The sequence below is a fragment of the Saimiri boliviensis genome, chromosome 1 (genome assembly GCF_048565385.1).
Source record: "Saimiri boliviensis isolate mSaiBol1 chromosome 1, mSaiBol1.pri, whole genome shotgun sequence".
Lineage (NCBI taxonomy): Eukaryota > Metazoa > Chordata > Mammalia > Primates > Cebidae > Saimiri > Saimiri boliviensis.
In genome coordinates this window covers 102,635,318-102,658,979 of record NC_133449.1, presented here as the reverse complement: position 1 = coordinate 102,658,979, position 23,662 = coordinate 102,635,318, and the positions used below count along the sequence as shown (strand labels likewise).

At 63.0% G+C, this 23,662-nt stretch overlaps 1 protein-coding gene across 2 annotated transcripts in view; it reads left to right on the top strand.

Annotated features, from left to right (window-relative positions):
• PIEZO1 (piezo type mechanosensitive ion channel component 1 (Er blood group)) overlaps positions 1–23,662 on the top strand; it is a 69,247-nt gene that overhangs the window by 45,108 nt on the left and 477 nt on the right. The window contains exons 6-50 of one of the 2 annotated variants that reach the window (XM_039474360.2): positions 1,131–1,299; positions 1,416–1,629; positions 1,733–1,904; positions 2,035–2,133; positions 2,200–2,287; positions 3,068–3,168; positions 3,474–3,734; positions 4,477–4,588; positions 4,667–4,845; positions 4,933–5,081; positions 5,198–5,380; positions 5,650–5,768; positions 5,939–6,096; positions 6,208–6,384; positions 6,901–7,026; positions 7,097–7,297; positions 7,692–7,896; positions 12,062–12,166; positions 12,471–12,624; positions 12,704–12,947; positions 13,017–13,113; positions 13,207–13,378; positions 13,744–13,833; positions 13,910–13,995; positions 14,298–14,369; positions 15,345–15,445; positions 15,990–16,071; positions 16,145–16,201; positions 16,296–16,468; positions 16,608–16,714; positions 16,899–17,078; positions 17,213–17,471; positions 17,866–18,054; positions 18,158–18,449; positions 18,839–18,971; positions 19,045–19,192; positions 19,295–19,509; positions 19,599–19,757; positions 19,864–20,011; positions 22,328–22,516; positions 22,628–22,720; positions 22,800–22,972; positions 23,047–23,169; positions 23,245–23,324; positions 23,398–23,584. In XM_039474360.2, coding sequence (XP_039330294.1) covers positions 1,131–1,299; positions 1,416–1,629; positions 1,733–1,904; positions 2,035–2,133; positions 2,200–2,287; positions 3,068–3,168; positions 3,474–3,734; positions 4,477–4,588; positions 4,667–4,845; positions 4,933–5,081; positions 5,198–5,380; positions 5,650–5,768; positions 5,939–6,096; positions 6,208–6,384; positions 6,901–7,026; positions 7,097–7,297; positions 7,692–7,896; positions 12,062–12,166; positions 12,471–12,624; positions 12,704–12,947; positions 13,017–13,113; positions 13,207–13,378; positions 13,744–13,833; positions 13,910–13,995; positions 14,298–14,369; positions 15,345–15,445; positions 15,990–16,071; positions 16,145–16,201; positions 16,296–16,468; positions 16,608–16,714; positions 16,899–17,078; positions 17,213–17,471; positions 17,866–18,054; positions 18,158–18,449; positions 18,839–18,971; positions 19,045–19,192; positions 19,295–19,509; positions 19,599–19,757; positions 19,864–20,011; positions 22,328–22,516; positions 22,628–22,720; positions 22,800–22,972; positions 23,047–23,169; positions 23,245–23,324; positions 23,398–23,584 — 6,821 coding nt within the window. The remainder of the gene's footprint in view (positions 1–1,130; positions 1,300–1,415; positions 1,630–1,732; positions 1,905–2,034; positions 2,134–2,199; positions 2,288–3,067; positions 3,169–3,473; positions 3,735–4,476; positions 4,589–4,666; positions 4,846–4,932; positions 5,082–5,197; positions 5,381–5,649; positions 5,769–5,938; positions 6,097–6,207; positions 6,385–6,900; positions 7,027–7,096; positions 7,298–7,691; positions 7,897–12,061; positions 12,167–12,470; positions 12,625–12,703; positions 12,948–13,016; positions 13,114–13,206; positions 13,379–13,743; positions 13,834–13,909; positions 13,996–14,297; positions 14,370–15,344; positions 15,446–15,989; positions 16,072–16,144; positions 16,202–16,295; positions 16,469–16,607; positions 16,715–16,898; positions 17,079–17,212; positions 17,472–17,865; positions 18,055–18,157; positions 18,450–18,838; positions 18,972–19,044; positions 19,193–19,294; positions 19,510–19,598; positions 19,758–19,863; positions 20,012–22,327; positions 22,517–22,627; positions 22,721–22,799; positions 22,973–23,046; positions 23,170–23,244; positions 23,325–23,397; positions 23,585–23,662) is intronic. The other variant, XM_074401311.1, reaches the window with a different exon arrangement.

Genomic DNA, 23,662 nt, shown 5'->3' with positions numbered 1-23,662 from the left:
GGCAGGGTGAGCTCAGCCCTTCCAGCTCCAGCCCTGGCGCTCCGGGGTCTGGTGGGAGAGCCCTGGGTTTGAGCCATGGTGCCCTTCGATCCGACCCAGACTCGCCCCGGCTGCTGTGTGGTCTCTGAGAGGGGTGGGCATAAGATGTCGGTCTCTCCTGACCTCATCTCCTCATTCTCCTGGCCTTGGAGACTCCCAGCACCCCCGAAGCCCTGGATGCCTGTGAGGATGGGACAGGTCTGGCTCATCCGTCCCACCAAGCCCCCGTCCCATTTGACAGAAGGGAAACAGGCTCCGGGAGGCAGAGTGACTGGCCTCGGCCAGCACAGCGACAAGAGCGTCAGAGCTGGGACGGGGCCTGTCGTCAGCCCCACAGCCTGTGCTCTCAGCCTGGGGTCCGGTGCCTCAGCCACCAGGAGATCCCCCAGCTCACAGATGGGGACATGGCTGCTGGCACGCAGAGCTGGGCATCTGACAACAGCCATGTTCTTTCCACCACACCCTGGCTTTTCCCTCTGTTTGGAAACAGCTGTTCTGGGAAGTCTGTAGTCGGGACTGGGGAAAACAGGCTGGCAGGTCTCTCCCCCAACCCCGGGCAGGGCTGTCACTTCTAGGCAGTTGGCCACCTCTGTTCCCCCAGATGGTCAGGGAGAGCAGGAGTGCCAGCCCTCACGTCTATGCATAGCTGGCAGGGGTGCCTAAGAGACTGTGGCGCCCGGCCACATCCCTCAGGCCCCCCTTGCTCTCTAGAGACCCCCCCAGGGGTGTAGATGGGGCCCTGCCACTCCCGGCTGCGTGGTTGGGGCAGTGACATGTTCTGGGACAGTCCAAGATCAGTCTATACCTGGCCAGGTCATCAGATGCCAGGGCTTGGCAGACACACCCTGGGTCTTCAGCCAGGGTGGGAGCTGCTACCAGGAAGCCTGGAGGGCCTGTGAGCTCCAGTGAAGGAGAAGGAAGGTGTCGGGCGGACTTCAGGGACAGCTGGGGCTGGTGCTCAGAGGCTGGCCTGTGGCCCTCAGAGGCTGAGGATGTGGTTGCCGCCTGCTCTGCTGGCTGGGCAAGTGTGGGCTGGAGAGGTGGCCTCAGTGCCACGCACCTGACCTTCTTCCTGCCTGTGACCTTGGCAGGATGATGACGAGAGGGATGTGGATACCAGCCCCCTGGCCGGGCTGCAGGAAACCCCGACGCTGGCCCCTACGCGGAGGTCACGGCTGGCCGCTCGGTTCCGGGTCACAGCCCACTGGCTGCTAGTGGCTGCTGGGCGGGCCCTGGCTGTGACACTGCTCGCACTGGCAGGTACCCACTGAGGCAGGGGGCACTGGCAGTCACACTGGGAGGGGTCTCAGAGCTCCCCAGTGGATGCAGAGACACTGGCTGGGTACAATCCCGTACACCCCTGCCTCACCCCGCAGGTATCGCCCACCCCTCGGCCCTGTCTAGCGTCTACCTGCTAGTCTTCCTGGCCATCTGTACTTGGTGGGCCTGCCATTTTCCCATCAGCGCTCTGGGCTTCAGCAGACTCTGCATCGCGGTGGGCTGCTTTGGCGCCGGCCATCTCATCTGTCTCTACTGCTACCAGACGCCCTTTGCACAGGCTCTGCTCCCGCCTGCTGGCATCTGGGCCAGGTAAGGCTCACCACACAGCCCCGTTTCCCTCCTGCCCCGGTCCTGCCCACCTGGCCCGTCCAGGGCAGTGGGCAGTGGGCAGTGACGGGCCTTCTATGGACAGGGTGCTGGGTCTCAAGGACTTTGTGGGTCCCACCAACTGCTCCAGCCCCCACGAGCTGGTCCTTAACACCAGCCTGGACTGGCCCACGTACGCCAGCCCCGGGGTCCTGCTGCTGCTGTGCTACGCCACGGCCTCCGTACGCAAGCTCCGTGCACACCGCCCCTCCAGCCAGGTGAGCAGCCGCCACCCTCGGGGTGGAGGGGGCCGAGGCCAGGCCCGGGGTCCATGGGGCCGGTCTCGGGGCCTCCTGCTTCTGGGAGGGGCATGGAGCTGGTCTGGGCTCACGGCTCTGGTCTCTGCAGAGGGAGGAGGCAGCCAAGGGGGACGACGCTCGGGAGCCGGAGCCGGAGCTGGAGCTGGCCGAGCTGGACCGGTGGCCCCAGGACGGGGAGGCCGTGCAGGTGAGCAGCCGGCCGGTTGCGGGCACGGGGCCAGCCCCTGCACAGCTCACTGCTGCTCGTCCACAGCACATGGTGGCCACCACACCTGACACTGAGGCTGAGAACTGCATCGTGCACGAGCTGACTGGCCAGAGCCCTGTCCGGCAGCGACCCCGTGAGTGCCCGCGCGCTCACCCTCCCGTCCCACCTGCCCGGGAAGCGGCCGGTGCTGCCCCCTGGTGGCCGCCTGGCGCTCTCCCATGCTCGCAGCACCCTTCTGCTTCCGGCCCGGTCAGGTGCCCAGGCAGCTACGCGAAGTTGTTGCTGACCCCCCCTCAACCCCTAGGGCAGTCACGTGGCCGTGTTGCTGACCCCAGAGACCCATCGGGTCTCCAGGTCCCCCGACCCCACCCCATAGGACGTGGCTGTGCCGCCTTGTTCTGTTCGCTGTGGGAGCTACTACAGGTGGCCCTGTGGCCCCAGGAGGACGTTTGTTGCGGGCAAGTGCCAGCCTGGGAACTCTTTGTTGGCGATTTCGCCTTGGAAGGGCCTGGGGGCTCTTTCTGGCTGTTTGCTTTCTTTACCATAACTCTTGATTTTCTATTTTGCAATGTGTTTCTGAATGAAGCAAGTGAAGGCAGGGCCTTGGGGTGGGGTTCCCAGGGGTCTTCAGGTGCACAGACCTGGAAGGGGGTCAGGCCCACCTTGTGCACCCCACCCTTTCCAGGAAACTGACATCCAGAGAATGGCAGGTGCTGGCAGGGCGGTGCCTCATGCTCGAGGGCAGTGTCAGCCCAACCGCTGGACCCCATGTGTTCTGCCTGTAGCCCCCCATGGCTGCCATGGGCCTGTCCCTCCTGCTGTGCTCTTGCCCATGGCCCAGATTTTAGGGCATAGTCAGATGGGGAGGCCTGGAGATCAACTTGCTGGAGCTGACCTCTGCCCCCATCTACAGTGCGGCCCAAGCGGGCTGAACCTAGGGAGGCGTCCCCTCTGCACAGCCTGGGTCACCTCATCATGGATCAGAGCTACGTGTGTGCACTCATTGCTATGATGGTAGGTGGCCATGGGGGGCGGGCAGGTGTGGGGCCGCTAGGGTGGGGTGCGTGGGCGGTGTACAGCCCCCCTCCGCGCAGGTGTGGGGCCGCCGGGGTGGGGTGCGCAGGCGGTGTGCAGCCCCCCTCCGCGCAGGTGTGGAGTACCGCTGGGGTGGGGTGCGTGGGCGGTGTACAGCCCCGCCTCCGCGCAGGTGTGGGGCCGCCGGGGTGGGGTGCGCGGGCGGTGTGCAGCCCCCACTCCGTGCAGGTGTGGGGCCACCGGGGTGGGGTGCGCGGGCAGTGTGCAGCCCCCTCTCCGCGCAGGTGTGGAGCATCACCTACCACAGCTGGCTGACCTTCGTGCTGCTGCTCTGGGCCTGCCTCATCTGGACAGTGCGCAGCCGCCATCAGCTGGCCATGCTGTGCTCACCCTGCATCCTGCTGTACGGGATGACGCTGTGCTGCCTGCGCTACGTGTGGGCCATGGACCTGCGCCCTGAGCTGCCCACCACCCTGGGCCCTGTCAGCCTGCGCCAGCTGGGGCTGGAGCACACCCGCTACCCCTGCCTGGATCTTGGTGCCATGGTGAGTGTGCCCCACCACATCTGGGGGTGCCTGAACCCGTCAGGATGCACTTGCCTGGGAGAGTGGCGGCGCTAGGGAGGCGGGTCCGTGTCCATCTGTCACAATGGGGTCCCCTTCTGCCAGCCCAGGGCCAGCCCAGAGTAGCTTCTCAGTGAGCGTTTGTTGGCTGAATACATGGACAAGCTTGTGTTGCTGTGGGCACCATCCCATGTCCCTGACTCTGTGTGAGCGTGGGCTCTGCCCATCAGCATGACCCTGGGTCTTAGTGACAAGCCATGCGGGCCATGTGTTCACAGAGTGCCCACCTGCCTGTGGGAGACGGGGGTGCCAGCATTGTGTCTGTCACCTGTTTGCAGGCCAGCGGGTTGTATCTCAGCCTGAGAGACTTGTGAGCCTGTGTGTGCAAACATGCACCTGTGTGTGAGCCTGTGTGCACATGAGCATGCACGTGTGCAGATGTGTGCTCTAGCATGTGAGCGTGTGTGCAGGTGCGTGCGTGGCTCTGTGTGGGCCTGTGTGTACAGATGTGTGACTCGTGTGAACATGTGTGAACTCACCCACACATGGCCGTGTGAGCATGTGCTCATGTGCCTCTGGGAGGATGGAGCAAGAGGGTGTTCAGTGCCTGCAGGGAGGCTGGTATGCATGGGCTGGTGGCAGCTGCCTCCCTGAGGGCTCCCGCCTGCCCCTGGTGATGGGAGAGGTGCTGGCCCCGGCTGACTGGCACCCCAACTTGTGGCAGTTGCTGTACACCCTGACCTTCTGGCTCCTGCTGCGCCAGTTTGTGAAAGAGAAGCTGCTGAAATCGGCGGAGGCTCCCGCTGTGCTGACGGAGGTCACTGTGGCAGACACGGGTGAGTGTCGGGACAGGGTTGGGGGCTGTCCTCCTGCCCGGCCCGATGCCAGCGCCGGCCTCCTGACTTGGCCCACAGAGCCCATGCGGACGCAGATGCTGCTGCACAGCCTGGGGGAGCTGGTGAAGGACATCTACGCCAAGTACTGGATCTACGTGTGCGCCGGCATGTTCATCATGGTCAGCTTCGCTGGCCGCCTCGTGGTCTACAAGATCGTCTACATGTTCCTCTTCCTGCTCTGCCTCACCCTCTTCCAGGTGCCTGACGGGTGGGTGCCGGGACACAGGCCCTCCCTGTGGCCCTCGCCCTCCCCAGGGCGCTCACTGCCCCCCCTCACCCGGCAGGTCTACTACAGCCTGTGGCGGAAGCTCCTCAAGGCCTTCTGGTGGCTCGTGGTGGCCTACACCATGCTGGTGCTCATCGCCGTCTACACCTTCCAGTTCCAGGACTTCCCTGCCTACTGGCGCAACCTCACAGGCTTCACCGACCAGCAGTGAGTCCAGGCCGGGGTGGGGGGCAGCGGTGCCGACACCGCGGCATGCACTCCTCTGGGGCTGCGGTGGCCCCTCGGGAGCCGGGCCAGTGCTGATGTGGGCCTTCCTGGCGCAGGCTGGGGGACCTGGGCCTGGAGCAGTTCAGCGTGTCCGAGCTCTTCTCCAGCATCCTGGTGCCCGGCTTCTTCTTGCTGGCCTGCATCCTGCAGCTGCACTACTTCCACCGGCCCTTCATGCAGCTCACCGACATGGAGCACGTGTCCCAACCCGGCACGCGCCGCCCGCGCTGGCCTCACAGGTGTGGCTCCAGCCGCCAGGCCGCCTCGGAGGGGTGCAGCCTCCTGGGCCAGGGAGGGAGCCGGGGGGGATTTGGACAGGGGCCCCAGCCTCCACGTTCAGATCCTGACGGGCAGTTGCTTGTGCTGTGGGGTTGGGGGCAGCGCGGAGGTCACGGGGACCGAATGTCAGCTGCAGCAGAGGCGGTGCAGGCTGGGGCTTCCTCCTGCTGTGGGAGGTGAGAGGGGCAGGAACACAGGTGGGAGGTGACATTGTTGGACCCTCTCCCAGGCAGGATGCAGCCAGCGGGACCCCACTGCTGCAGCAGCAGCCGCAGGAGGAGGACGAGGGCCCCCGGGACGAGGGGCTGAGCACGGACGTGCCCCACCAGGCCGTGCAGGTGCCTGAAGGTGAGTCGGGCAGGCAGAGCACGGCTTCCACCCAGTTTGCTGTGCACGCTCCAGCTGGGGGCACATTGACAGAGTCCCTCTGAGCCCTAGAGCCTCTTCAGCACAGGGGACCCGGGAACCTCCATTTCTGCTCCTGCTGCACACCCACACTGGCCCTCCCACCATCACAGGCACAGCCAAGTGGGGCCTGGTGGCCGAGCGGCTGCTGGAGCTGGCGGCCGGCTTCTCGGACGTCCTCTCGCGCGTGCAGGTGTTCCTGCGGCGGCTGCTGGAGCTGCACATCCTCAAGCTGGTTGCTCTGTACACGGTATGGGTGGCCCTGAAGGAGGTGAGTGTGCAGGCACCTCAGCTTCCCATCTGGGGTAGGGTGGCTCTGGCCTGCCCGCTGGCCTCCCCGAGCCGGGCCCCACACCCTCATCCCCTCCCCGCCCGCCCACAGGTGTCGGTGATGAACCTGCTGCTGGTGGTGCTGTGGGCCTTTGCCCTGCCCTACCCACGCTTCCGCCCCATGGCCTCCTGCCTGTCCACCGTGTGGACGTGCGTCATCATCGTGTGTAAGATGCTGTACCAGCTCAAGGTCGTCAACCCCCAGGACTACTCCAGCAACTGCACCGAGGTACTGGCCCCCGCCGGACGGGACGGGAGGAAGCTCCAGGCAACTGTGTTCGCTGTCCCACCCTCCCCGGGCGGCCGCTTCAAGGCAGCAGGTCTAGCAGTGGAGGTGGAGGGCCCTCCCCCGGGGGATCAAGGGGGCTTCTTGGAGGCAGCATCCTTCCACCTGATCTGTGGATTGGGGCCCACTTCCCACACACAGGGGTGTCCGTCTGGACAGGGCTGAGGCCCAGGGTGTCCTGCGGTGAGGACCAGGCCCCGGCAGGGAGCTGCTGGCGGGCGCTTTCTCGCACGGCTCTCCTCGTCCTGGGACCTGTCTCCGCTCTCCCAGCCCCTGCCTCCCTGTCTCTCCAGCACCTGGTCCCCTTCCCCGCGAACGTGGCTCCAAGGCCAGCAGCCCCCGTGTCCCTGGCTGGGGCAGCAGTGGACCTGCCCTGGAGCTGTGGCTGTGGTGGGCTCCAGGCAGGACGGGGGGGCGCTGTGGCCTGGGAGGGGGCACTGATGCCTGGACTCTTGCCAGCCCTCCCCCAACAGCACCAACCTGCTGACCACAGAGATCAGCCAGTCCCTGCTGTACCGGGGGCCCGTGGACCCTGCCAACTGGTTTGGAGTACGGAAGGGCTTCCCCAACCTGGGTTACATCCAGGTGAGTGAGGGGCTGGTGGGCGGCTGGGTGGCTGAGCATCCGGCTGCCCTCTGACCCTCGCCTCCTGCAGAACCACCTACAGGTCCTGCTCCTGCTGGTGTTCGAGGCGGCGGTGTACCGGCGCCAGGAGCACCACCGCCGGCAGCATCAGCTGGCCCCGCCGCCCGCCCAGGCCGTGTTTGCCAGCGGCACCCGCCAGCAGCTGGACCAGGACCTGCTCGGCTGTCTCAAGTACTTCACCAACTTCTTCTTCTACAAATTCGGGCTGGAGGTGAGGCGAGGGCGTTGCCCCTCCTGGGGCAGGGCTGGGTAGAGGGGACGGAGGGCTGACTCTGCAGGGACCGCAGGCCTGGGCCCCACGTGGGTCTGCTTGGGCTACGGGGGACGGGGGCGCAGGGCCAGGCAAGGCTTCCCCTGGATCCCTTTGGCGTGTTGGTGCGGACAAGAGGCAGGAGGCCAAGTCAGATTCACTCTGCCATCCAGCCCACATCCAGGAGCCTCAGTTTCCCCAGCATGATGGCAACCGCCAGCCCCTCCAGCCCCGTCGTGGCTTGATGCCCACAGCCTCCAAGCAGGGCTGCCTGTGTCGGAGGCCCGCCGGGTAGGAGGAGAAAGCCCCTGTCTCCAGACTCAGCCCTGCCCCCCCCCGCCCTCTCCCACCCCAGATCTGCTTTCTGATGGCCGTGAACGTGATCGGGCAGCGCATGAACTTCATGGTGACCCTGCATGGCTGCTGGCTGGTGGCCATTCTCACCCGCAGGCGCCGCCAGGCCATCGCCCGCCTCTGGCCCAACTACTGCCTCTTCCTGGCGCTGTTCCTGCTGTACCAGTACCTGCTGTGCCTGGGCATGCCCCCGGCCCTGTGCATCGGTGAGGGGCACGCGGCTGGGGTGGGCGTGGGCTTCGTGGCCTTGTGGACGTCTGGGGATGTTTGTCGCCTGCCCGGGGCTCCTGTCCACCCTCCTGGACTCGGACTCGGCCTCCCTCGGTCGCTCCTGCGTGCGTCTCCTGCCCACCCCGCATCCCACCCGGGCGCTGTCACCAGCGCTCCCTCTTGGGGGTGGCCTGGCCCCTCCAGGCTCAGCTGTCCTCACTTCCTTTTCGCCCCATATTCTATTTTCAGCTATTTCAAACCTTCAGGAAAGTTCTGGGAGTCCTCTCTGGGCCCCACAAGGGGCAGCCGGGATGCCTCACACCCAAGTGCTCCTCAAGCGTGGGTCTCCCGGGGGCGGATGTCCCTGAGCCCACAGCCCACACACGCCGGCCACCACAGCCCCCACACACGGGCCGTCCCCTGGCACTGCTGCTGTTTAGCGTGTCCTCTGGATTGAAGCAGCCCCAGCCTCAGCACCTCCTTTGTGGCGCTGTGGTTTTGAGATAGGATCTGGTCTGAGGCTTGCACTTGATCTCATCTCGGGTCACCCCCACTGCCTCACTGGTCTCTCGGGAAGATGTGGAGGGTGCTCGGTGGTGTGGCCGGTACACTGAGACTGGACTCGTGTGGCTGTCCTGGTGTTGAGGGTCTGTTGCAGGCGCAAAGCGCCCTGTGGTCTGAGACAGGGGAGTCACCCTCACGTGTGTGGCTGACTCAGGGGTGTCCCACCGGCCCCACGGTGGCACCCAGCCTGTCGGCGTTGGTGGGCTGTCCGGCTCATCCTGGCTTCATGAAACTCTGTTGTCTCTGTGCCTCCGTCAGCTGGGTTTCCTGTCAAGGACAGCAGCCACTTCCCACTAGCGTCAGCAGCCCTGGGCCTCCCCTCGGCTGTGCAGACCCTGGGCCCTCTGGTCACACGCGGTCATGTTGTCCTGGATCCAGTCCTAGGGCCCTTTGAGCTATGCCCCCGAGCTCCTGCCCTGTCTTCCCGTCAGGCCCACTGAGGCACAGTTCACACACAGCGGGTGTTGCCTACAGCCTCATGGCCCCAGGCCACCCTGCTCCTTGGCGGCCGCCCCTCCCCCTGCCGGCCACTGCTCTGACCATCTCTAGGTCTGCCTTTGCCGGACACTCAGGAGCACACAGCACGGCACCTTGTGTCACACAGGGAACTGCGGAGACTCACCCATATCAGTGTGCCAGCAATTCAACTCCTGATTTTTCACTTCTTATGTAGACTTACCCCAGAGACACAGGGAGCCCCTAGTGCCCTAGTCCCAGCCTTCCCCAGTGTCAGCCGTGAACACTGGCCAAGGAAAACCACCAAAACAAGACACAGGCTTCCGTGCTGAGCGGGGATGGAGTTTCTGGCACGTGCCTCCCGGTCCTGTCCTGGGACCGCACATGGGACCCCAGGCTCCTTCTGGTCATCTGGCCTCTGTCTCCTCATGGGTTCCTGTCTCTCCTTGTCTTTCCTGGCTTGAGACTTCTGATGGAGCACTGGGCTGTACTTTATAGAGTGCCCCTCGGTTTGGGGTTGCCTGGCGTTTCTTTCATTAAACCAGCTCTTGGATTTTGGGCACCACCACAGATGTGAGGTGTCCTTCCAGTGCCTCTCACTGGGGTCAACGTGTCCTCTCACGTCAGCCCTCATCACTCACCTACAGGGGCCCGCGTCTTCCAGACCTTCTCATGTGACGTTGGCATTCTTTTTGTAATGAATAAATTCTTGGCCAGACAAGGTGGCTCACGCTTGTAATCCCAGCACTTTGGGAGGCCAAGGCAGGTGGATCATGAGGTCAGGAAACCGAGACCATCCTGGCCAACATGGTAAACCCCGTCGCTACTAAAAATACAAAAATCAGTCGGGTATGGTGGCGGGCACCTGTAGTCCCAGCTACTTGGAAGGCTGAGGCAGGATTCCTTGAGGCCAGGAGTTTGAAACCACCCTAGTCAACATACCAAGAATCCTTTTTTTGTGTGGGGTGGGATGGAATCTTTCTCTGTTGACCAGGCTAGAATGCAGCCCCCATCTCCTTAGTTCAAGCAACCCTCCTGTCTCAGCTCTCCTAGCAGCTGGGATTACAGGCACGCACCATCAAGCCCAGCTAGTTTTTGTGTTTTTAGTAGAGATGGGGGTTCACCATGTTGGCCAGGCTGGTCTTGAACTCCTGACCTCAGGTGATCCACCTGCCTCAGCCTCCCAAAGTGCTGAAATTGCAGGCATGAGCCACTACACCTGGCCCTATTTGCTAATGCTGGTTTTCTGTTTCCTCATCTCTTCTACATGTATGAATTGGCATCTTCTGCAAGGAAAAGCTGTCCTTTCTCCCCTGCTGATTTATTCATTCAGTTATTTATATCTGTGTGGACATAGGATGTGGGTCATCATCTCTGGGACTGGCTGTGGGACCAGCGCTGTTCACTCTGTCTTGCATGTGGTCATGGCTTTGGGCCCGGGGAGCTCCGGGCCCTCTTTGCCTTGCCCCACCCTTTTCAAGTTCGTCTTTTTTCTTTTGAGATGGAGTCTTGCTCTGTTGCCCAGGCTGGATGTAGTGCAGTGTGGTGATCTCAGCTCCCTGCAACCTCCGCCTCCTGGGTTCAAGCTATTCTCATGCCTCAGCCTTCCAAGTAGCTGGGATCATAGGCAAGCACCTCCACCACACCCAGTTCATTTTTCTATTTTTAGCAGAGATGGGGTTTCACCATACTGGCCAGGCTGGTCTTGAACTCCTCACCTGAAGCGATCTGCCTGCCTCAGCCTCCCGCAGTGCTGGGATGGCCGGCATGGGCACCACACCTGGCCTGTCTTGTTTTCTGCTCCAGGCATGGCTGCCTCATGTTGTGCTTCCCCAGCACAGCCCTGCACTCACAGCCACTGCTCCGGGGAGCACGATCAAGCTCCAGGAGCGTGAGGTTCAGAGAGCGACGTCTGCACCAGGTGTGCCTCCGCCTCTGGGGTTCCTCCACCTCTTTCTTGTTGAAACACTTGCTTTCGAGAGGCGCCAAGGCCAGCTCCCTTTCTCCTGTCTCCTTCCACAAGGCCATGCTGTGAGCATCCTGTGGGTCCTGGGGTCCCTGACGTCGAGGGCAAGTTTGTTTTAATGTCATGGGGTTCCCTCTGTGGCAGATGATGCTGTGGGTTTCGCAAATGCGTGGAGTCATGCATCCAGCCCCACAGTCCTTAGGGACTGACCCTCCCTGCCTCACATGCCTCCCAGGAAGTGTGGCCAGGGGCTGGTGGTGCTACCGCTTCTTCCCCAGCAGCCCCTGACCCAGCCCATCCCTGGCAGATGGTCCTGTCAGGACGTCATGTCAGCAGGCCCTGTGATTGGCAGGCCTGTCTAGGCTGTCCCGCGTGGTCCGTGGGCCCATCTAGGCTGTCTCGTATGGTCTGCGGGCCTGTCTAGGCTGTGTCGCGTGGTCTGCGGGCCCCTCTAGGCTGTCTTGCGTGCTCTGCGGGCCCCTCTAGGCCATGTCACGTGGTCTGCGGGCCCGTCTAGGCCGTGTCACGTGGTCTGCGGGCCCCTCTAGGCCGCGTCGCATGGTCTGCGGTCCCCTCTAGGGTGTCTCGCGTGGTCTGTGGGACCCTCCAGGGTGTCTCGTGTGGTCTGCGGGCCCCTCTAGGGTGTCTCGTGTGGTCTGCGGGCCCCTCTAGGGTGTCTCATGTGGTCTGCAGGCCCCTCTAGGCTGTCTCACATGGTCTGTGGGCCCGTCTAGGCTGTCTTATGGATCCTGGGCCGTGACACTGCACAGCGTTCTCTGTTGTGGCTGCCACAGGTCGAACCTTTCCCCGCTGTAGGCGTCTGGCTGTGCATGGCTTCCAGCTATTGTTTTCACATCTACTGTCACGTCAGGGACTGTGATGTTGTGTGAGCCCAACTCACTCAGGGATGCCCAGCACCCCCATCCCTGTGTCCTCTGGCCTCTCACTTGGGTCCTTTGCCTGAGGGCGTGGTGCATAGTTTAAGGACTGTGTGTGAACACACGGGACACTAGGTCTCTACGTTCTCAGGACGCTACATGTGTATGCATGGGTGGGCGTGAGATGATACCCATGGACCCTGAGTGTTGGTGATAAAGCCCTGGGGTCTGAGGACACTGGTGCAGGTGGGGACAGGGTGTCTCAGGCCCTTCCTGACATGACGCCCCCAACCCCAGATTACCCATGGCGCTGGAGCCGGGCTGTCCCCATGAACTCCGCACTCATCAAGTGGCTGTACCTGCCTGACTTTTTCAGCGCCCCCAACTCCACCAACCTCATCAGTGAGTGTCCCCCCAACCACCCCCGCCTCCACAGAGGACCCTCAGAGCACACACGCACACTCTAGTCTGCTCACAAGTGTGCGCACAGGTGTGCAGTCAGGCGTGTAGCAGCCTGCAGGCCCTGCCTTCATACGCACGCGCACAGACGCCCACACCGCAGCTCCCCCAGGGGCACCTGGCCATTCCCCTGAGCAGGCGTGTGTCTGCTCCCAGTGGCTGTACACCCCGCCAGGCCCTGGGTGGGAGGCGGGCCTTGTGTGGGTCCCCGTGCACGCAGCCCAGCAGCGGCTCCCGTGTCCTGCAGGTGACTTCCTCCTGCTGCTCTGCGCCTCCCAGCAGTGGCAGGTGTTCTCGGCTGAGCGCACGGAGGAGTGGCAGCGCATGGCTGGCATCAATACCGACCACCTGGAGCGGCTGTGGGGGGAGCCCAACCCTGTGCCCAACTTCATCCACTGCAGGTATGTCCCGTGCCACCCTCCACCGGAGCCTTCTGGGACGGGTGGCCGGGGCACCCACCGTGACGCTCCCCCGTGGCAGGTCCTACCTCGACATGTTGAAGGTGGCCGTCTTCCGATACCTGTTCTGGCTGGTGCTGGTGGTGGTGTTCGTGACGGGGGCCACCCGAATCAGCATCTTCGGGCTGGGCTATCTGCTGGCCTGCTTCTACCTGCTGCTCTTTGGCACTGCCCTGCTGCAGAGGGACACACAGGCCCGCCTTGTGCTGTGGGACTGCCTCATCCTCTACAACGTCACCGTCATCATCTCCAAGAACATGCTGTCGGTGAGCCCCGCCCCGGCCTGCCTGACCTGCCCTGGGGCCTGCCGACACCACTGACCCCACTCTCCGCAGCTCCTGGCCTGTGTCTTCGTGGAGCAGATGCAGACGGGATTCTGCTGGGTCATCCAGCTCTTCAGCCTCGTGTGCACCGTCAAGGGCTATTATGACCGTGAGTGGTGGCGACGGTGGCCGTGGGGAGGGCGTGCGGACGCCCCCTGCTCCTGATCCCTGAGCCTGACCCTTGTCGGCGCCTGCCTTGCAGCCAAGGAGATGATGGGCAGAGATCAGGACTGCCTGCTGCCCGTGGAGGAGGCCGGCATCATCTGGGACAGCGTCTGCTTCTTCTTCCTGCTGCTGCAGCGCCGCGTCTTCCTCAGCCACTACTACCTGCACGTCCGGGCCGACCTCCAGGCCACTGCCCTACTGGCCTCCAGGCAAGCTCTGGCCCGGACAAAGCCCAGCATTCCCGTCCTGGGGCTCGGAAGGGGCAAAGGGAAGCACCCCGATGCCTCAGCCCCCGGACCGTGGAGAGCAGGCTCCACTGCTCTGTGACATGGGTGTGTCACCTAGAGGGAGAACAAAGGACGGCAGAGCCCCGGCGCCATCACCCCGGCCCCAGTGCTGGGTCTGTACAGCAGGGGGGCCTGTACTCTCTCACTGCACACAGCATGCAGGCTGGGGGCAGCAGCTGCCTCCACAGTGCGTACCTTTCGCCCCGTGTGGGCATGGGGAGTGGTGGCTGCTTGTGCCACTGCGGCCAAGTCCCAGGTGCCCATACCCCGTCTCCGCCTCTCCCTAGGGGCTTCGCCCTCTACAATGCAGCCAACCTCAAGAGCATCGACTTCCACCGAAGGATAGAAGAGAAGTCCCTGGCCCAGCTGAAAAGACAGTAGGTGCCCCTGGGGCGGGGCTTCCCCGGCCCCTCCTCCCGGTGCTTAGTGTACGCCCGCCTCTCCCCGCTGCAGGATGGAGCGCATCCGAGCTAAGCAGGAGAAGCACAGGCAGGGCCGGGTTGACCGCGGTGTCCCCAAGGACCCCGGCCCGGAGCCAGGTGAGTGCGGCTGGAGCCTGGCACACAAGGCCCTGTGTCCGGCATGTCTGTGCCTGCTGGTGTGTGCTGCGTCTGTGCGCATGTGATGTCCCACAGGGCTCCCAGCCCCCCGTCCTCTCCGTGTTATCACCCTCTGTCTGGTAGGCCCTGTGATTGTCCATCCACACACATGGGGTCTGAGCCCCATGGCCTCACATGGCCCCCACTGCTGTGGGACTCTGTCCCCAAGCCAGGGGCACTCATGGCCCCAGACCCTCCTGGTGCGTTGACTGCTACCTGACACTCATCCTGCCCCTTCACAGGGCCCGACAGTCCAGGGGCGTCCTCCCCGCCACGGAGGCAGTGGTGGCGGCCCTGGCTGGACCATGCCACAGGTACCCCCAATTAGCCCGCCTGTGGCCACCCTCTCAGGGCCTCTGTGCCCCCGCCACCTGTCCTCTTCCTAGGCTGCTAACTTCCCCCACTTCCCCCGACCCCCAGGCCCTGAGCTTCAGGACATGCTGAGGTCTTCTGGGTCAGAGGGCGTGGTGCCTCCCTGGCTGCAGACCCTGGGCTGAACCTGTCCTCCCCTCCCAGCTCTTCCCCAGCCCTTCTGCTGGGAGGAGTCTCAGAGCTTGCTTTTTTGACAGTCAGGGTGGCTGACCAGCAGTTTCACCTGGGTCCCAGCAGCACTGTGTCGTTTCACGTTTTTCTTTTTAATTTTTTTGAGATGGAGTCTCTCTCTGTCACCCCAGCTGGAGTACAGTGATGTGATCTCAGCTCACTGCAACCTCCACCTTGTTCAAGCGATCCTCCTGCCTCAGCCTCGCGAGTAGCTGAGACTACAAGCGTGTGCCCCACTCCTGGCTAAGTTACGTATTTTTTAGTAGAGACAGGGTTTCACCATGTTGGCCAGGCTGGTCTCGAACTCCTGCCCTCAGGTGACCTGCCCGCCTCAGCCGGGCCTGTTCTTTGTCTAACTCTCCCACAGCCTTGTGGGTTCCCCCAGTCCTCTGCATTCGGCCCAGGCTGCACCCCAGCCCGTGCTGGCTCAGCTGCCTTGGCTTCAATGCTGGTCCTGTCCCACCGTGCTGGCTCTGCTCCTTAGCTGTCCTGCCTGCCCCTCTGATCTCGTCCCACCGCGCTGGCCTGTGTCCTGTGCATGTACTGCTCCCACCTGCACGGCTGCTCCCCAAGGGAGGGTGGCTCTTGGGCCTTGGCCCTGCGGGTGTGGGGGTCCCAGGGAGCTGGCTGCACAGGATTCGGATCTGTTACTGGCCCATCCACCCTGAAGTGGACCAAAAGTCCTGCCAGGGTCTGGCTGGGGTCCCCTGGGGGGAAGGCTGGCTCTCAGCCCTGCCTGCCCGCAGTCATCCACTCTGGAGACTACTTCCTGTTTGAGTCGGACAGCGAGGAAGAGGAGGAGGCTGCACCTGAAGGTCCCAGGCCTTCCACCCAGAGCGCCTTCCAGGTGGGGGAGGGCCCTGTCTGCCCTACTCGGACCACAGAGCTTGGGGCCCTGGGCCAGGGCAGCACAGGGTGTGACAGATGCCCCCAGGGCCTGGCAGCCCAACTCCTACACTTTACCTCCCGGAAGCCCACCCAGGCCTCCCAAGTCCCATGGGAAACCAGGCTGTGGGGCTGTGGGTTCTGTGTAGCCTGCTCCCCCTCTGCCTGCAGTCCTGGTGCTGACCACCCCAGTCCTGGTGGCTGTCATGGCCTGACCTGTGAGATGGGCCTGACGCCTATGTGCTGGCCACCTGCCTGTCCTGGGTCCGTCTTCAGGCCCCTAGCTCTTGTTCCTGGACCGGGAGCCGGGTGGGCTGCATGTGTGGGTGTCCTCCCCCACTGCCCTTTAGGGTCCCCCTCCCAGAGGGGCTCAGAGACACAGAGGTCCCAGTAAACAGACAGCGGGGATCTGGTACCAGGCTTGCCCAACCCCAGTTACCCTTCCCCTTCCCGACTGGGTCCGATGGCACGGTAGGCCGGGTCCTGACCCAGGGGCTGGTCCGCAGATGGCATACCAGGCATGGGTGACCAACGCCCAGACAGTGCTGAGGCGACGGCGGCAGGAGCAGGCAGGACAGCTGCCCACAGGTGAGCTGGGGTCATGGGGACTCTGAGGGAAGGTGGCAGGGCCTCCCAACGCTGACCAGTGTCCTGTGCCCAGGAGGTGGACCCAGCCAGAAGGTGGAGCCGGCAGAGGGCCCCGAGGAGGTGGCCTCAGGTGCGTGGGCCTCCGGGGCTGGGGAGTGGGAGGTCTCTCCTGGTCCCACAGGCTGCCCCTCCAGCGCCCGTCCCGCCCTCCTGCCCTCCCGCAGGCCGGAGCCACCTGGTGCAGCGGGTGCTGAGCACGGCGCAGTTTCTGTGGGTGCTGGGGCAGGCCCTGGTGGACGGGTTGACGCGCTGGCTACAGGAGTTCACCCGGCACCACAGCACCATGAGTGACGTGCTACGCGCAGAGCGCTACCTCCTCACACAGGAGCTCCTTCGGGTGAGACTTCCCGCGCCTGGCCATACCCCTGCCCACTTAACCGCCCGGTCCCGCACCCACTCCATCCCCTAAACCGCCTGCGGAGACTAGAGCTAGGACACAGTCCCTGCAGCCCTGAACTCCTTCCTGTGCCCTGCAGGGTGGAGAAGTGGACCGGGGCGTGTTGTTCCAGCTGTACACAAGCCAGGCCGAGGCCACGCTGCCAGGCCCCACCGAGGCCCCCGACGCACCAAGCACTGTGTCCAGGTAGGGGCTGGGGTGACCCCTGAGCCCCAGCTGCTGCCACTGGAGGGTGGCAGTGCCCAGCCATCCCAGATCCTCGCCCTTCCCTTGTGCACCCAAGGACTGTGGGGGTTCTGCCCTTACCCTCCCTGCAGCCTGAGGTCAGGCCATAGCACAGGCTTCCCTGTGACCCAGCTTCACTTCCCAGTGGGCTGGGGGCGGAGGAGCCGCTCAGCAGCATGACGGACGACACGGGCAGCCCCCTGAGCACCGGCTACCACACGCGCAGTGGCAGCGAGGAGGTGGTCACCGATCCCGGGGAGCGCGAGGCTGGTGCCTCCCTGCACCGGGTGCGGATGCGGACGGCCAGCGAGCTGCTCCTGGACAGGTACGGGCGGGACACGGAGGCACTGGCCTCCCCACGGCCCTGCAGGGGAGCAGCCTGTCTGGGACTGGCAGCAGATAGGGCCAAGTGTATCTGAGCAGTCCGGGGCTTGCCCAACCTCGCGGGCCTCCCCGCAGGCGCCTGCGCATCCCTGAGCTGGAGGAGGCGGAGCTGTTCGCGGAGGGGCAGGGCCGGGCGCTTCGGCTGCTGCGGGCGGTGTACCAGTGCGTGGCCGCCCACTCGGAACTGCTGTGTTACTTCATCATCATCCTCAACCACATGGTCACCGCCTCCGCCGGCTCGCTGGTGCTGCCTGTGCTCGTCTTCCTCTGGGCCATGCTGTCCATCCCGCGGCCTAGCAAGCGCTTCTGGATGACCGCCATCGTCTTCACCGAGGTGGGTGCGGCCGCCGGGGAGGAGTGCCTGGCCCGGCGCGGCCCCCTGCATGCCGAATCCCCGCCCTTGCAGGTCACCACGCCCCTCGCATGTTGAATCCCCGCCCCTGCAGGTCACCACAGTCCCCTGCATGCTGAAACCCTGCCCTTGCAGGTCACCACGCCCCTCGCATGTTGAATCCCCGCCCCTGCAGGTCACCACGCCCCTCGCATGTTGAATCCCCGCCCCTGCAGGTCACCACGCCCCTCGCATGTTGAATCCCCGCCCCTGCAGGTCACCACGCCCCTCGCATGCTGAATCCCCGCCCCTGCAGGTCGCCACGCCCCTCTGCATGCTGAATCCACGCCCCTGCAGGTCACCACGCCCCCTGCATGCTGAATCCCCGCCCCTACAGGTCGCCGTGGTCGTCAAGTACCTGTTCCAGTTTGGCTTCTTCCCCTGGAACAGCCACACCGTGCTGCGGCGCTACGAGAACAAGCCCTACTTCCCGCCGCGCATCCTTGGCCTGGAGAAGACCGACGGCTACATCAAATACGACCTGGTGCAGCTCATGGCCCTCTTCTTCCACCGCTCCCAGCTGTTGGTGAGTGTGAGCCGTGGCACTGAGGGGTTGGGTGAGCCTGCGGGGCACCTGCACTCTCCATCCGGGAGCCAAGGCCTCCTCACCACATCCTCCCACCCTGCAGTGCTATGGCCTCTGGGACCACGAGGAGGACTCACCATCCCAGGAGCGATACCGGAGCAGCGGGAAGGAGCAGGGGGCCGAGCAGGCCCAGGCAGGCACAGGGCTCCGGGAGGAGCCAGGGATGCCCGAGGCCACTACTGAGGACCATGTTCAGGTGGAAGAGAGGGTCGGAGCTACGGACGGGACCCCAGAACCCCAAGTGGAGCTCAGGCCCCGAGACACGAGGCGCATCAGTCTACGTTTTAGGAGGAGGCAGAAGGAGAGCCCAGCACAGAAAGGACCAGCAGCCATCGGTATGACCACCCTGACCCCTGGCTTCCTGCCTACCCTGTTCTGCCCATGGGGCTGCCACAGGGAGGGTCTTTCTTGAATAAGACGGCCAAGCCCAGTGCAGTGCCCACCTGGATACCAGGAAGGCACTTCTGAGCCACAGCTCCTGGCTTTGTCCCCAGGAATGCCCCCCTACCCCGTGCAGGGCTATTGTGGGCCTGGGCTGGCCCCTCAAGTGTGCCCCAGAGGACACAGCCCCAGCTGTCCCCTTGCCGGTGACACTGGGAGGTTCCTGTGCTCAGTCTGCTGGTGTCTCACATCGGAAGAATGCCAGCCTCTTAGGGTGGTCACAAGCCATGAGCCAGACCCAGTCCCCAGGGGGCCCAGACAGAAGTCAGCTTTTCCCCTACAGAAGCTGAGAACAGGGAGAAAGACGAGGGAGAAGAAGAGAAAGAGGCCCCCACAGGGAGAAGGAAGCAGCCAAGCCGCTCCAGACAAAGAGTGCAGGCGGCTGGGCGGCAGCTGCAGGGCTTCTGCCTGTCCCTGTGAGTGAGGGCAGCCATGCAGTGGGGGTGGGGAGGCAGGCACTGACACCAGGCTGAGCCCCCACTTCCGCAGGGCCCAGGGCATGTACCGGCCGCTGCGGCGCTTCTTCCACGACATTCTGCATACCAAGTACCGCGCAGCCACCGATGTCTATGCCCTCATGTTCCTGGCTGATGTCGTCGACTTCATCATCATCATTTTTGGCTTCTGGGCCTTTGGGGTGAGCCAGATCCGGGATCCCCCAGTGGACGCAGAGCCCAGTAACACCCACCCACGTCCCCCGGGGCCTGGCTCCCCCTGACCTGTGCTCTCCCGGCCACAGAAGCACTCAGCGGCCACAGACATCACGTCCTCCCTGTCGGATGACCAGGTCCCTGAGGCCTTTCTTGTCATGCTGCTGATCCAGTTCAGTACCATGGTGGTTGACCGTGCCCTCTACCTGCGCAAGACTGTACTGGGCAAGCTGGCCTTCCAGGTGGTGCTGGTGCTGGCCATCCACCTGTGGATGTTCTTCATCCTGCCCGCCGTCACCGAGAGGTGGGCCCACGTGCTGGGGAGGAGTGTGCAGTCTCCAGGGGCGGGGCTCCACTTCCGATGGGGTCTTTGACCTGGCCATCCCACCCCAGGATGTTCAGCCAGAACGCGGTGGCGCAGCTGTGGTACTTCGTGAAATGCATCTACTTTGCCCTGTCCGCCTACCAGATCCGCTGCGGCTATCCCACCCGCATCCTTGGCAACTTCCTCACCAAGAAATACAATCACCTCAACCTTTTCCTTTTCCAGGGGTGAGTGAGGGTCCCGCCGGGGTGGGGGTCATGAGAAACGAGATCCTGCCCTGTCACAGCCCGGGCAGGAGGCACCCCACCTGAAGGGATCCCTGGCTGTGGGCAGGTTCCGGCTGGTGCCATTCCTGGTGGAGCTTCGGGCAGTGATGGACTGGGTGTGGACAGACACCACGCTGTCCCTGTCCAACTGGATGTGCGTGGAGGACATCTATGCCAACATCTTCATCATCAAGTGCAGCAGAGAGACAGAAAAGGTACCTGGGCCAGGGCGGGGGCCTGAACAAGGGGCCAGGGATGTGCCGTCTCCCTGGGACAGAGGCAGTGCTGCCGTGAGAACCAGGGGTGCTGGCAGTCCTCCCAGGGCTCGCAGGCAATGGGGAGGGACACGAGGCAAGCCCCCAACTAGCTGATCCCGAGGCCAGTGACCTTGGCAGCTGCAAGTGGGTGCCAGGGGCAGAAGCGGGCAGACTTGGCCGTGTTCCAAGTAGGCTGGCAGTAGAGCAGCCCCTGACCTGGGCCTGGTGCAGGGGGGTGCCAGTCAGACAGTTACCCGAGTTCTTGTTTAATGGCTTTATTTGGAAGAAATTCATGCATCAGCCCATTCAGCCATTTAAAATGTACAATTCAGGGATTTTTAGTATATTCACAGTTGAGCGTCTGCCACTAACATCAACTTTAGAGTATTTTCACCACTTTTAAAAAGAAACCCAGGGCCAGACACAGTGGCTCACACCTGTAATACCAGCACTTTAAGAGATGGACAAGGGAGGACTGCTCAAGGCCAGGAGTTCAAGACCTGCCTGGACAACACAGTAAGACCCACCTCAGCAACTATAAAAATACAATCAGCTGGCTGTGGTGCTCATGCCTGTGATCCCAGCACTCTGGGAGGCCAAAGGAGGACAAGTTGAGGCCAGGAGTTTAAGACCAACCTGGGCAGCACAGCCAGACATCCCTACACAAAACAACATTAGCTGGGTGTGGTGGTTAGCACACTGTGTTCCCAGGTACTCTGGAGGCTCAGGTAGGAGGGCTTGAGGCCCTGCGTTACGCCTGATCACACGACTGCACTCCAGCTTGGACAACAGTGTGAAACCCTGTCTCTAAAAAAGTAAAAAGAAACCAAGTGCCCGTTGGCTGTCGCTCCGTTTCCCCCTCCCCGGGCCTTAGGAACCCCTCGTCTACTTCGTGTTTCTATATGGATTTGCCTGTTGTGGATATTTCATGGAAACAGGACCGGCTAGCCTTTGTCCTTCTGTGACCGGCTCTCCTCCCTCAGCAGTGTGTTTGGGGTTCACCCCCGTGGCACCACGGCCTTCCCTTTCATGGGCATACAACATTCCGGGTCCAGATGCACCACATGTTCATGTGTGGATGGACTGACTGAGGGGCTGTTTCCCGTGATGCGGCCCGGCACAGCAGTGTACACGTGTGCGCCCGTGCCCTCGGTTCTGTGGCTGCACGCCAGGGCTGGAAGTACCGTCTGGTGGTGTCTTAACGTCGTGAGCAGTGGGTGCTTTGCACGGCCACGCCACCGTCTTAGGCTCCCCCAGCAACAGAGGGGCCCAGTTTGTCCACATCCTCAGCAGCCTGCTGCTGTGTGGTTTTTGTTTTGGCCATTCCTGCCGAGCCGTCTGCAGTTCCCTGTTGACTGACTGAGCATCTTTTCTTGTGCTTGACTGCGTGTCTGTCTTCCTTGGGGAAATGTCTATTCAAGTCCTTTCTCTGCGTTTTAGTTGGGTTTTGAGACAGGATCTCACTCTGTCGCCCCCGCTGAGATGCAATGGCATCATCTTGGCTCACTGCAGACTTTGCTTCCAAGGTCCAACTGATTCTCCCGCCTCAGCCTCCGAAGTAGCTGGGACTACAGGTGTGCGGTACCATACCTGGCTAATTTTTGCATTTTTTGGCCCCATTCATCTTGAATTCCTGACCTCAAGTGATCCACCCACCATGGCGTCCCAAAGTGCTGGGAATACAGGCCTGAGCCACTGTGCCCAACAGCTGGGTTTCCATTAGAGTTCTTTTTCTGTAGATACGCTGGCTAGAAATGATTGAGTTGTAGGAATTGTCTTCTCTGGTTGCTGGGCCCTTATATGACTTGCAGACAGTTTCTCCAATCCTATGCACTGTCTCTTAAATTTCTGGATGGTGTCTTTGGCGGCACGGAAGTGCTTATTTTCGTAATATCTAGTTTAGTTTCCTTTGTCAAATCCAAGTTCATGAAGATTTGCCCCCGTTTTCTTCTAAAGGTTGTCTAGTTCTAGATCCCCTTGGAGTTACATTTTGGCACTTGGTGAGGCAGGCGTTCCATTCGTCTCCTGCCTGGGCGGGGCCAGCGCTGTGTGTTGGAGAAGGCCTGTCCATTCCGAGTGGGCACAGCTACCTTGTCTAAGACCAGTGGCCCCTGAACGTGAGGGTTCCAGCTGGATCCTCAGTCCTGGGCCACGGGTCTGTGGCTGCCTGCCGCTGCTACAGCTGTGCCATGACGAAGTCAGGCTGGGGCTTTTGTGGCCTGTGGTCTACGGGAAGGGCAGGACTGAGCGGATGCCCGGTGTCGTTCCCTCTAGAAATACCCGCAGCCCAAAGGGCAGAAGAAGAAGAAAATCGTCAAGTACGGCATGGGCGGCCTCATCATCCTCTTCCTCATCGCCATCATCTGGTTCCCCCTGCTCTTCATGTCGCTGGTACGCTCGGTGGTGGGCGTGGTGAACCAGCCCATTGATGTCACCGTCACCCTCAAACTGGGCGGCTATGAGGTGAGCATGCGCTGGCCCGCCTGTCCATTCCCATGCCGCGGGGGTTCTGGCCAAGGCATTGCCACCTCTCGCTGCCCCTGTTCGCTCATCTTCACGCCCCTGTGCTTCCAGCCACTGTTCACCATGAGCGCCCAGCAGCCGTCCATCATCCCCTTCACACCCCAGGCCTATGAGGAACTGTCCCGGCAGTTTGACCCCCACCCGGTAAGTGGCCTCTGCCCTGGACAGCCTGGTGGGGTCGGGGGAAGAGGCTGCAGTCACTGAGGGTGTCACCTGCACCCAGCTGGCCATGCAGTTCATCAGCCAGTACAGCCCCGAGGACATCGTCACGGCGCAGATTGAGGGCAGTTCTGGGGCACTGTGGCGTATCAGCCCGCCAAGCCGTGCCCAGATGAAGCGGGAGCTGTACAACGGCACAGCCGACATCACCCTACGCTTCACCTGGAACTTCCAGAGGTGTGGCCCGGGCTGGGTGCAGGGCCTGGGGGGCTGGACCCACGGCCCTGGTCACGCTGTGTTCCCACCCACAGGGATCTGGCTAAGGGAGGCACCGTGGAATACGCCAATGAGAAGCACATGCTGGCCCTGGCCCCCAACAGCACGGAGCGGCGCCAGCTGGCCAGCCTGCTCGAGGGCACCTCGGACCAGTCTGTGTGAGTTAAGGGCCCAGGGTGGTTCGCTGGGCAGAAAGGCAGGGCCAGGCCTGACCTGTTCCCACCTCCTTGCAGCGTCATCCCCAACCTCTTCCCCAAGTACATCCGCGCCCCCAACGGGCCCGAAGCCAACCCTGTGAAGCAGCTGCAGCCCAGTGAGTGGGGACACAGGGCTGGGGGAGGATAGGGGAGGGGCCGCCGCCCAACCGTCTCCTGGCTCCACCCCAGATGAGGAGGCCGACTACCTCGGTGTGCGTATCCAGCTGCGGAGGGAGCGGGGCCCAGGGGCCACCGGCTTCCTTGAGTGGTGGGTCATTGAGCTGGAGGACTGCCAGGCCGACTGCAACCTGCTGCCCATGGTCATCTTCAGCGACAAGGTCAGCCCACCGAGCCTCGGCTTCCTGGCTGGCTACGGGTGAGTGTATGCTGGCGGGGGCGCCCCGCACCTCTGGAGGGCTCCTGGCAGCCCCAGGACTCACCGGCTCCCCCCGCA